A 13,575-nucleotide genomic window follows, 5' to 3' on the forward strand; every position below is an offset into this window, starting at 1 on the left:
TCAAACTAATGAAAATTTTCATGGAAACCAAACGTAATATATCCGTTCAGAATGAATACATCACAGATCATGAGACAGTGAGAACTGATCGGAAATATCGGATAAGCCCCGAATTACTCTACAAAAAAAAAAAAAAAAAAAAAAAAAAAAAGAGTTTCGCCCGAAAAAGTCGCCATTTGTCTCAGTGAGAAAACTGATTTTCAAAGGTATCTCTCAAAATGTTATCTAGTGAATGAAATTTATTTGTATGGTTCTAAGAACTAAAGTGAAAATCATGGGATATACACTTGGGGTGGGGGGGATTGCGGTCTCCTCCCCGGGCATTTGGTTTTAACGTAGATTTAGATTGCTAATAATTTTAATACGGTAGTTTATATGCATGTAAAGATGGTTATGATCAAACTCCGCTCCCGTCTCCACAGAAGGCAAGTTCTGGCCGCGCTTGTGCTTTATGGTATACTAGCAAAAATACCCGGCGTTGCCTGGGTCAGTAATAATTGTGAGAAACAATCGCTACTTTCTTTTGTTTTCTGTTTTAACTGAAAGAACTCAAAACACACCGCTTTGACGTGATTAAAAATCGAGCTTCTTCCTTACCCATAAAAGTAAAACTGCAATAAGTATAAAGAACGAAAGAGTATTCATTTAGAAACGAAAGCGCAAAGTGAAGCATATAAAAATTTGAAGAATTTCCAAAATATATCTAACAAAAACAAAGATCACTAAAAAAACTGTGCGCTTTATTTACTTAAATAGTACACACACAAAAAAAAAAAAAAAGAAAAAAAAAGAAAAAATGCTCTCTACTACGTTTACCTAAGTGTGCAAAAAGTGATTTTCCAAATGTTTAAATTACTTTAGACTCATGTTTGCTCCGGAGAAGCCTTGATTCAAAATTTACATTATGATTACTTTTAATGTTGCTGTTGTTAGGCAACGAATTTTCGAAACAATGGGTTTAATCTTTAATCATATGATGTGGAAATTAACTGACATTAGCTGTTTTCGATCACGATGTTCTTAAACTAAGTTTTTTAGTAATAAATTATAGCCTAAGTTGTTCCCCGATTATGTAGCTATCTATGGTTAAAAAAAAAATGGCTAAAATCACTTCAGTAGTTTTGAGGTTTACCCCGGACATCCGGACAGATTAGCTCTTTATGTATAAAGATGTGTGGCCTATGCTACATATTAACTTGCTTTTAATAATAATATTCCACTGACTCACAGCGTTTTCAAGTAAGAACAATTTATTTATCAGCTTCCAAGATTCAAAGTGAAAACGGAGAAATGTATTGGGAAAAGAAAGAAGATATGCGTATTGTTTTTCGTAAGTAAATATGTTCAACTAGAGTTTAACCGATTACCCCCCAAAAGGTTGATTTGGTTCCCCCAGGGGGCAATGAACATTCAAAACAAAAATTTAAAATGATAATTATAATAATAAACATAAGTAATAAACATAAATAATTATATTTTTTTCAATTTTTAAATTCTAATGATTTGTGTTTATTAATATTAATAAACATAAATCATAAGAATTTAAAAATTGAAACAAAACAGCAAATATTTAAAGTGAAAACGTATGCAAAATCGATGGTCCAGAGTTTAGACAAAAAAGAGTTTAAAAAAGAAATGAAGTTTAAAAAAGAAATGAATTAAGTTCAGGAGGGCCATGCACATCCTCAGATCTTGGACAAGCATACGAATTGTACTCAGGGCAGGTTCTGGATACCGGAACAAACCATTCTCTCTCTTTTTTTTTTTCTTCAAGTTTAAACTGCCAAAGTTTTTTATTTTTCCAAATCCTAAATTTTATACAAAAAAAGAAAAAGAAAAAAAATGAAAATTAAAAAAAAAAAAAAAAATGAAAAAATAAATAAATAAATAAAAATGTTTTGCTGTCTTTGAAAAGGACATTAATAATCTAAGTTTATCATCTCCCTTCAAAAATTAATTACTCTTGAAAAAAAAACATAAAAAATGTGTGTAACAATTAGTGGATAAAATTGGTAAAGTATTTAGGCTTTAAATTAAAATTAAGTACAGTAAAATCTGTAAAGTTGACTACCCTTGTAAGTTGACCTCTTTTGTCAGGAACGGAATTAGTCCTATCTTATATAATGAAGGAAAACCTCTGTAACTTGACCACCTGTCTATCTTGACCACTAATGTACGCCAAATTTGGTTTGGAGTATTGTAAAAAAAAACCTTTGTAAGTTTACCACTTGGTTTATTTTTTAAAACTTTCTCCAGTAAATTATTTTATTTTATTATTTATCAATTTATTATTATTGTATTATTATTATTATTTGATAGCTTTCTAAGAATGTTTTTAATGCTTTGGAGACGGACTAGCATTCTACTAACTCAACAGCAGCATAAAGCTTATGCTGCTCTTTTTTTTTTTTTTTCAAACTTGTTTTTCATTTGTTGTTCTATTTGAGCTAGTTTTTTGTACTTTGTTCAATAAAAATAGGTGTCATTAGAAAAGTACAAAGTGTTTTCTCTCAGTTGCAATAGGTTGTTGCAATACTGGAATTGTGCTAAGGCTCGGATCTGTACATTTTGGGCCCTCTGCAAAAAATAGGTAGGGCATCTCCCTAGTAGTCAGCAGTGTCTATTTGTAAAGTTAATAAGTAGTTTTTTTAAATAACTACTTAATGCTAGCTTTTTTTCTTCAATTTTTAGGGTCGTTAGCTCCCTTGAGGAAGTGAGCCCCCCGCACTGCGGGTACGCAGATACGGGCTTGCTAAAGAGCCCTTCTGGCTTATTTCGGGTGCAAGGGATTAAGATATAGGATATTTTAATTTTGCCTTTATGAACTGAGAGAGTCGAGCTTGTTGCTCTTTGTGCTATAACTGTTACACAAAAAGGCTTCAAAAAGAAAGTTAGTTGAACTTGAAATTAATAAAAAGTATGAAATGTTAAAATGAATTGAAAAAGGAGAAAGCCAGAGAAAATTAGCTGTCACGTATGGAATTTCTAAAACTAGAGTGTCTAATATAGTTTAAAACAAGGAAAAAACAACAAAACTATTTGAATAGTATTTTTAATTATGGTTTCACTTTCAATAATATTAAGCAATGAAAGTTAGTTGAACAGAAAGAGTAATAAAGGTGAATTCCTCGAAAAATGAATACACGGTGCAAAAAAAGACAAAAAATATTTCAAAAAATCATTACTGCCCTTTATGAATTGACCACCGGTCTAAGTTGACCATCAAAGTACTGCACCGCGAGTGGTCAACTTACAAGGGTTTCACTGTATGCAAAAAATACCTAATATTGATTTTACGTTGCTCTAAAATTTGCTTTTTTCAAGGAAAAAAGGTAAGTGGGGCGACGGATAAAAAAAATGTTGGAAATCACTGTTTTAAATATTTATACTGTTTGTACTTTTGTGAATTTTATCTTTGCTAATCGGAAATAGATGAATTGGACGGTGTTATACAAAAATGAGCTATACAACAAAAATTTTCAAAAAAATAATGAGTTATTCACATAGGTTGGCAGATAAACTGATACACAACGGGGATACAAAGACGATTTAAGCCCAAATTCTGAATTAATATGCCCTCTATGAAGTTCAGCTTAGAACTCAATTTACTCAAAAGTACTGCTTGGTGGGTTGACCCCCCCCCCCATACCCACAACAATAACACCGTCAATTTGTTATAATTATAACCAATAGTTCAAGTTCTTATTATTTAAAGTGCTGATGACAAAAAAAAATTAAAAAACACATGATGATTAAAAATATTAAACTTACCTAAAAAAATTCTTGTCACCGTTGGATTTAAAACACATGCAATCCCATTGAGCAGTCAACACGGTGTATAACAAATGACTCGTTTTTTTCTTCAGAGACGAAGTTGAGGAGATCTCAAAATTATCTAATTGGTTGAGAAAGTCATGGATCAATCTATTCCAAAGTGCTGGGATAAATAACAAGAAAACGAAGGATGAAAAGGAAAAAAAAAGCTTTTTAGCAGACGTTTTGCTCCTATACATTCTATTCTTAGGATGGCGCCTTTCTCTTCTTTCATTAGAAAAAGATTCAATGTAATCTTTCCCAGACAGTCTCAGATGGCCACCAAAAAAAGATCCCCACCCCCAATAAAACTCCTTACCAGAATTCCAGGAAACATCAATCCCGAACAGATACGAGAGACACACCCATGGACCCTGAAGGCTTCGCTTTGGACGAAGACCACCCAACAAAGACATTGTTTCGTTTTCCCTACGTAACAAGATACGGTAATAGTTAGGCAAGAACAGAGTAACGTCCTGAGAGTGACCGTTGGAAAAGGAGCGGCTGTCCTCCTCTCCCTCCCCCCCCCATCCAAAAAAGAGCTGTTCTGGCTGTAGTCCTCGACACAAAAACGGCCGGCCTAGCTAAGAACTTTTTTTAAAAAATAAAATTGAGGAAAACGGTACGTACACCTTGAATGCACAGAAAACGGCCCGAGTTAAGGACGGCCCATGTGGAATTTTTCCACATCTCACACGTGGCCAGTCCGCCCCTGCAAAATTCTTGTTACAGGGGGGTCAGCTGACCCTTTGACTCTGCCCCGAATCCGCCCCTAGATGTGACATAAAATTGACCTAAAAATCACGAACAAAATGAAGACGGAAGATATTTTTTGTTTTCCTCGAAATTTTTTACTCTTAACGTACCCAACAGTGCCCAACGTTTCCACACAAAGGTAAAAGCTAAGTCCAAAGGAAAAAAAAATAACAAATATTAATTTGAAGTCTAAAATTTTGAATTCAAATTATGTTTTTCGCAATCACTAGTTGCGACAAGACCGTATTCCTTGGAGTTATTGCTTCTAGAAACGGCTCCGGTTCCCCTAAGCTTGCCCCTCCTAATGGGCGCGCGTGCGTCCATGTGTAGGCTTGTGTGTGTTGCATAGGCCTGGTGTATGCACGCAGGCGTGTGTGTGAGTTTGTATGTATATGAGTGTGCATGTGTATGAGTGTGCATGTGTATGAGCGTGCGTGTGTGTAGGGTATGGACGCCACCGACCAGCAGGACAAGCGGATTCCGGGGGACAGTGTTCAGGAACAGAGGCCGGTGCGCGGTGGTGCTGCAGAGGCTCCTGGTTCACGCCGAAAAAGGAACCAAACGCCAAGGACTGTCAAGTGAGACATGGGCGTCGCGGCCGGGGGGGTCCAAGGGGTCCGGACCCCCCCCCCCCCCCCAATATTTGAGGACCGGACCCCCTCAATATTTGAAAATCGGACCCCCTCGATAATTGTCAAGATGAAATTCATTATTTTGGGGAAATTATTTTTGCTTTGAAGACTTTAAACAGTTGTATAATACATAATTTACCATGTTTAATTCATATCAAATAAAACGAAATGAACATCGAAAAAAAATGAACTAAAAAAAAACAAAATAGGTGATGTGTACAGTGAACGGAAAGTCGGAAAGTGAACTCCATTGACAAACCATTGCTATGCTCTCTGCGCACACTAGCTTCAGTGGAGGATGCCAGAAAGGGGACACCTTCTCCCGAGTGCAATGTCAACCATCCATAGTCGAGTCTCCAGCGTATATGGACACCGCCGCCCCCGTCCTTTTTTTACGACTCTCGTGCTAATAAGTCAACAGAAGTCAGACAGGGATCTGTGTTTCTGCCCCTTTCTTTCTTATCTCGTTTCTCGGCGCTTCCAGGTTTCTGTTTCGAATTTTGCAGTGTTTGTTTCGCCGCTTCGATTCAATTTATAGCGACCCCTATGTTACCCAAACGAAATGAGACACCGCCAGACCTCTTTGGCGGTTTTTTGCAGCTGGCAACAACACCCTGGCCAAAGGATGCACAAAAATTTAGAAGACCACTTAGCTGGTCAAAGGTTAAGTTTGGGGTGGAAAGGGAAAAGACGTGTCATGTGTTTGACATTATTCAACACGTGGCTTCAAAGTACCTTACCGAAGCGCGGTTTCTCAAATGTGTTTGTGGCATCTCAAATTTGACCAAAAAAGCGTTACGTTACAGAAAAAAAAGAGGATGAGTCTAAAAATTAACGTGCAATTTCAAAAGCAAATCGTAAGCCAGCATAACGTTGGATACTGTGATGTCACTTCCGATAGACGACCAAAAAAATAAGCGCAAGATGATCAGAAAAAAAAAGACAAAAATAAAAGGACATTCCGACAAAAATAAAGATAATTTCATGTGGTCTTTTGGTCTCCTTAAGAGGAGGTGACCTGAAGAGCGCTCCTACTTTGGTAAAAATACTTTTTTTACATATTCGATTGCGGCTATGGAGAGGTGGCTTGAAACGGGAAAATGTAGCAAACCTTCTACATCAAATGAACCTGAGCAATTTTTAACAACTGAATCATCATCAACATCCACGGAACCATCTTCAAAAATCAAAAGACCGTGATAGGTAAGTATCATTCTGTTTAGTGTGTAATACATGCAGAGGCTCCCCGATTTTATACTATTCAGATGGGGTTACTTCTCGATTTTCCGAATGAAATTCCTAATTACCCACATCACTACATCTAATGAGAATATCTTTTTAATGCAATATTTCGCAAAAAACTACTCGAAATTTGAAGACTCGTCAGACAAAATTTTCTGGGAAAGGAAAGTTTATGAAAGTTCAGTGACCTCTTATCGAGCAGCCCCTGAATGCCTGCTAATAAGGTATGCTTTACAGTCAATATTTTGACATTATGAGTCCTATCGGAGCTATTGCGTTCAACTTTCTCTTTTTTTTTGAAATGTCTCAACTTTTATAAATTTTATTGGAATAAATAATACTCCTTTTAATTATTATAGCTTAACAGAAAATTATCCATTAATAATCCTGCTTTACTGAACAAATTTTATTGAAATAACCCATTTTAAAACTTATAGTCACGTGTCAGAAAAAAGCAGTTCATTTCTCTATCTCTTTCCCATCGTCCGCTGATCAGAATTCAATTCATTCAGAATTCAATTATACACCAAATGCTGTTAGTTCTCTGTGTAGGCCAGTACTTAATCTGTGAGGTGTGCCTCTCAAGGCAGGCCTGTCACTTAAAGAGGATCAGGAGGGGCACTTTCCCTGCTGACTTTGAGAAATCAGAAATTAATGTATTTACATGGGCATGGTTTTTGCTGTTTTTTGGTTTCATATGCATTGAGTGTATGGATGATTCAACAAAAAAGCAAAATTTTGGTGCATTTGTTACAAAAAAACCTGAAAAAAAATTAAGAAAAAACTTTAAAAGGTAGCATTATTAAAATATGATATTATGAGAGCTTAATTATTTGTGTCTTATTTTATTTTTGTAGTTGTGTTTTTCGTAGGTTCGTGAGTGTCATAACGTTGAATTATATACTTTAATATTTTAATTAAAAGACATCAAATTAAACTTCTTCGAATCCAACTTGTGCCAAGAACTTAGAGCTGCAGGGTTTATCACTATGTAATACAAAAATTTAATTATACAGTTGTCGCGGCTTATATGAGTCACATTTTGTTCTAAATAGCTTTGATTCCATAAATGATTTCATTGATGATTTCATTTATTAAGAACGGTTAATTCAATTGTCCACTGTTTCAAAATGTTGAAAATTTTGTGCGGCTACTCTTGGTGTGCCGCCCTTCGTCGTGTAAAGTTGAAAGAAGCTTCAGTGCGCTGAGAAAGCTGAAATTGTATCTAAGGTCGACTATGACACAAAAGCGGTTGAATCATGTTGCTTTATGCTAAGTTCACAAAAACATCTTGGACGAAATTGATCACAAAAAAATAGCACGGATATTCGTATCCCATGTGCAGTCTAGAAAAAATGTATTTGTTAGTATTTAACTATTTTTCTTATTGTGTAATTATATAAATCAAGATGTACCCGTTTAATAGTATCGTATTAAATGTATTCCCATTATATATATATATATATATATATACACACACGAATTTTTCTTAATGCAATTTGAAAATGACAGAGTCAGAATGGTCCCCCCTCAATAAATTTCAGCTGACGACGCCAATGAAGTGAGAACGATAAGCAATCGTGATTGCTCAAAAAAAAAAAAAAAAAAAAAAAAAAAAAACCGCTCCACACGAGTGCCTATATATGTTTATTGCTTGTGTGTTGGAGAGTAGAGACTCAAGTAGAACACTTCTCATTTTCTCATTGAGCTTGGGCGCCTAACACAATGAAATGAAATAAAATGGTTACTATGGCGATTTTATCTTTTGTAAACATTATCGTCTTTTACTTAAAAAGTTGAAAAAATAATTTTGTAAGATTTGGATATGCTTGAAGAAACAATGTGTGCAATATGTGCTGGCTATTTCAGTTGTTTATTTTTTTGCAAATTCACAGCATGATTTCATGAATGCTCTGCCTGCTTCAAACATTTAAAATATGGAAAATGTTTTGAATAGAGATTTGCCTGTCGGAGTGTACCGAACCTATGATGAAATAAAGAACCTAAAAATTAGGTATTGTTTTAATTTGAGAATAATGCTTTCAGTACGCATGTTTTTTGGTTCTTGCGTATTAAAATAACATTTGAACGCATTCATGTCTTACATTAAAATAATAATAATAATAATAATAATGAACTGTGGAGTAGAATTTAAAGTCGATGAGGTTTCATTTCAAATTTTTTTATACGTTGATTCATGTTGCTTCGTTGTTGAGATAAACTATTTCGTTAATTGGGTTAGAATCACTTTTGATTATGCAATGCGATTTACTTTTGCACTTTGTTTTTTTAAATGCAAGAAAACATTTTAGAAAATTGATACTTCGTATCAAAATATATAATTGTTCCTTATATTCAAATTAATCAAAAACCAGAGCTTAAAATTCTGGGGATAAAGTGCAAATATATGTGTAAAATTATATTCTTTGCGTAAATGGATTGAGCATGCAATGGGTATTAAAATTCTAATCATGCAATTTTAGTGTCATTTACAATTAAATAAGCTTCATAATAGAGCAGTATGATGCTGCACTTAATGATTTGCATAGTAGCTGCATTTTCAAGGAGAATCTGGTACTATTTTTACTGTATTAGTTTTCTTTTAAAAGCTTTGAATTAAGGTGCAAATATGAGAAAGCTTCAAAAGTTAATTTGCTGAAGAATGCTATCAGGTTTACCATGCAGAAAAAGGACTTAAATTAAAAAAAAAAAAAACACAACTTTTTATTTAGTTCTGAAAAGTTGTGTGGTTTATAGGGAATAGATCAGCGATTTTAAGGTATCCTTCTGCATTGCAAACTAAAAAAAAAAAAAAAAGGTACAAACTTTAACTCTAAAATGATAAATGAGACATACATATTATTGTGATGAAAGCTTTTTTAAAATTCTGTTTAGTAAAAATAATCATCTTATGTATTTTATAGGTTCAAAGTCAGAAAAATTGCTAATGCATGCTTTAGTACTCGAGATTCTCAAGAAATGCAAGATCCAAATGAAATTGAACTGGTGAATTTAATCAAGTCTTCAACAGCTCTTGTGGAACGTACAATCTCATGGCAAGAAAAAAATAGAAAAAAGTGTAATTTTTATAATGCTTTTTATCTTTCAAATGTGTTATCTTTTCATGAATTGCTCGAAAAATTTAAAAGATGATTATATAAATGAAAAATAGTCTCTGTCCAGGCATTCATAACTTTTCAAAAATGTAAGACATTCAAAAATTAAAAAAAGCAGGCAATCTTTGAAATTTCTTGAAAATTAGGATAGAGACAACATATACAAATTCGTATTTTCATTTATAAATTGAAAATTTTCTTCAATTGTATGTACAAGTTTTATTGCCATTGTAAAGTTATTTGATATACAGATCAACCTCCCTCCATTCCCAATTTGCTTAAATATTAGTTAATGAGCCATAATTTTGCCATGCTGAGCACAAAAGTCATATCTGCCCTTTTTATAAAAATTGAATTACGGTCACCAAGTAGTTCTTTGTCACATATTTCACCTAAATACAGTGTTTTGAGAATGGGAAATATTTTCTAAAAAATTCTGAAAAAGTTACATCAGAATCAAATACATGGAGGCATAAGCGCCCATATGTAAAATTGTAAGGGGGGGGGGGGCTCAGATATTTTAACCTTGGGTTTAGAAGGATATTTTCACCATGGAAGCTCATTTAAGAACAGATTAGAGTCATTAAAAATTTATATTTGTAATAACTTATTCATTAATGGCTGGGAAAGAAATGTTCTTACATTTTTTGAAAAGAAAAAAGTACTAAAAGGAAGGAAGTTCTAATTTCTAAAGGGGGCTTGAGCAGTGGCGGATACAGCCGGCGGGCAACCGGGCATTTGCCCGGTGGGCCGTCATGCTTGGGGCCGATCAACTAACAGCAAAGTCTTTCGGGCCTGTCTACTAACAGCAAAATGTACATTTTGCGCGCAAGTGTTTAGAATAACGCAAATTTGCAAAACACAGCCTCAGTTCCTCTTTACGCATGGGCTAAAGCTTGCGGGTGGAGGGAGGTAGGGCCGTCAACACAAGAGGGGGGGGGGATTTCTGAAATAGGGCTTCCAGGGCCTGATTACCACACAGGCTGACTAGGCCTAGGCCTGGGGCCCGACATTTTTTAAAGAATTATGCATAGCATTGCAACGATATGAAAAATACATGTATTTTTAAAAAAGTAAAAAATAATGTGTGACTTATTAATTGGAAAAAAACTTCTTTAAAGGGAAATTTTTAATCATTCTGCCAGTAACGAATTTACTTGGTCACGATTATGAGGGGGCCCAAAGGGGATTCACAAATGCACATAAATGATTTATACATAGTTGTGTGATTAGACAAAGAGACCTCTAAAACTGCGTTCGTGCTTTGAAAATGTAAATCAAACACTGCATAGACTTCAGGGGGCTTCTAAATTAATGAGGGCGTAGGGCCTCACTTTTAGTATGTCGGGCTCTGGTACTGCCAATATATTTTTAGTGGTTTAGACTACAATTTCGAAAATTTTCTGGGGGTGAGGCCCCCTAGACCCCCCTATTTCAGACTCAAATCTTTCCATCAATTTATATTGCTAATACTTTAATGACTCCTAAAAGCCAAAAAGCTAAGTCCACTCACTCACTCTCTCTTTCTTTATATTGATACATGCGTTTGAAAAAATATTAAGGGGCTGCCAAGCTCGTACCCAACTCCTCCAAGCAGGTTTTTGACCTCGCATTGAGTCTGGGGGTCGTCAGGATATGGCAGTATATAAAAGGGAATGTTTATGACAGGGCCCAGTAATGTATGTTTGTGTCGAGGGAACCATCACGTTCTAATACGGCCCTAGTATTTCACCTATGAACATTGCTAGATCTGTTTCATGTAACAGGGCAATTAAGTTACTTGTTATGACTGCAGAAAAGGACATACTAGCCAAGCAGTGTTATCATTAAGGAAATATTCAATTAAGTTTCGGTCATTATAAAAATACTTAAATGGACAATTACAATCACAATTTCCCCCCAAAATAAGGTTTAGCTAATACTGTATCAATTTGTTCACCATTAAAGCGCAGAAGTGTTCATATCTGTTAAATTTTGTTTAAATATAACATATTTAGTTGTTAAGAATAATTTCCTCATATTTAAGTGATATCCCAATCGTTAGGTAAAATTTAATATCTATAAGAGCTATGGGGCCGCTACACCTCCTAATGCCAGGGCCGATTTTTTCAAACAATCCGCCACTGGGCTTGAGCCAACCTTTGCCCCCCCTATATGGGCACCCTTGGTGCCCATATAGGGGGGCGCATAATTTGCATAAATAATTTTGCATATGGGCACCCTTGGCGCCCATATGCAAAATTTTAAGGGAGGGGGGCTCAGATATTTTCCCCATGGAAACCAATTTCAGTACAGATTAGAGGTATTAAAAATTGACATTTTTATTAACTTATTCATTAATGGCTGGAAAAGAAATTTTTATAGTTTTGCAAAGAAAAAAGCATTAAAAGCAAGGAAGTTCTCATTTATAAGGGGGCTCTAGCCCCCCCCCTTTTCCCCCCTATGGGCACCCTTGCATGGAGGCACAAAACTTTAAACAACAACATTAACAGAAGATAGTATTGTAATTAATTTTGTTGGTGTAAATTTCAGAGAGTAAAAGTTAATTATTGGTCTCAAATTGAGTGTAGATGATAGCAGTAGATTTAAATTTGAGCTATTCATCTTAAAATCATTGCTAAACATGAAATCAGAAAAATTAATTTTATTAGAACTGAATTTGTAATTAAATAAAGAGAGTTGGATGTAGTAACATGTTGAAAAATGGTTAATTTTTTGGGAGGAAACTATTTGATCTGTCATTTATATTTGCTTGCAGATCAGTCCAGCCAACTTGGGAGTTTCTTACTTTGGTTGCTCAGATTGAGTTGATTAAAGTGATAGAAACAACTCTAGTACTTTGCTTATTTTGTTCTAGTACTTTGTTTGTGTTACTTTTTGCATTTGGATGTTGTGATGCATAGTTGCCATTGTCATTCATTTTCAGGAAAGAAATGATTTGGAAGAAAACAGCAAGGAGTCGGTAACAATATCTATCTTCACATATACCGATTCAGATGTTCTATCTCAATCATTAATTGTAAGTCTTTCTTTCCATTATTTTAAAAAAGAACTGTGTTTTGAAAAACCTAGAAATATTTTTCTCCTAATTTAAAGAACTTTAGTGATTTACTATTTTCATTGAAGTTTTGTGATTTTTTCCTCATTTTATAATTAATTCTTTCTGAAAAAAAAAAAAAAAAAATGCAGTTTGTACATAAAACTATAACCATTTTTTTTTTTCAGCACTGAAATTAAGCAGTAAAAACATAATTCTTTCTAAAGCTTTAATGAGTGATAAGAATACATCTACATTAGGGCAATTCCATTTTGATAGAAGTATCATTTGTTGCACAAAACACCTTACAAAAACTCCAAATATGTTAGTGTATATATATATATATATATATATATATATATATATATATATATATATATATATATATATATACCAACCAAATATGTCATTGCATAAACTTTATGAAGAATCTGAATTTATATTAAATGTTATTTTTTATCTCACTAGCTCTTATGAGATACATCCATCACTGAAATCAAGATGAGTTTTAAATATTGTTTCTGTAAATCTTGAAAGTTTAATTGCATTATATAGACGTTTTGTGCAAAATTGATATGTTGCTTACCAAGAAATTGCTCAATAAAAGCATAATTTGTTTCTAGAGAAAAAGAAGTTCAAAACAGAAGTCTGAGCTTCAAGCAAGCAAATAGTTTTCTTTACTATTTTCTTATTATTATTGCTAATGGTCATTATTATTAGTTTTAATAAATAAATTTTGTGCTCAAATATTTTGGTTATAAAGACATTAATAATTTTATAAATTGTCCATTTTAATGATTGGGACTGTCGTTTAGGGATTGAGAAAAATAAACCAAAACAGAGAGAGAGTGGACTTTGAATGAAGAGATAGAGAGCAAAATTTATTGATGATATTGGTAGCTGTCTCTCACAAGCCTTTATCATATTAAACTTTAAGATCTAATGAGCTAATTTTATTTCTAAGCATTTTTGAAGGCAA

The 13,575-nt window shown here is 34.0% G+C and overlaps 1 protein-coding gene across 1 annotated transcript in view; it reads left to right on the forward strand.

Moving 5' to 3' along the window:
• Positions 1–9,474: 9,474 nt before the first annotated feature.
• Positions 9,475–13,575, forward strand: part of LOC129233965 (tectonic-like complex member MKS1) — a gene marked incomplete at its 5' end in the record, with an annotated part of 41,506 nt that continues 37,405 nt past the window's right edge. Inside the window, 2 exons of the mRNA XM_054867875.1 lie at positions 9,475–9,522; positions 12,486–12,578. Coding sequence (XP_054723850.1) covers positions 9,475–9,522; positions 12,486–12,578 — 141 coding nt within the window. The remainder of the gene's footprint in view (positions 9,523–12,485; positions 12,579–13,575) is intronic.

The sequence above is a fragment of the Uloborus diversus genome, unplaced genomic scaffold, assembly GCF_026930045.1.
Source record: "Uloborus diversus isolate 005 unplaced genomic scaffold, Udiv.v.3.1 scaffold_838, whole genome shotgun sequence".
Classification (NCBI taxonomy): domain Eukaryota; kingdom Metazoa; phylum Arthropoda; class Arachnida; order Araneae; family Uloboridae; genus Uloborus; species Uloborus diversus.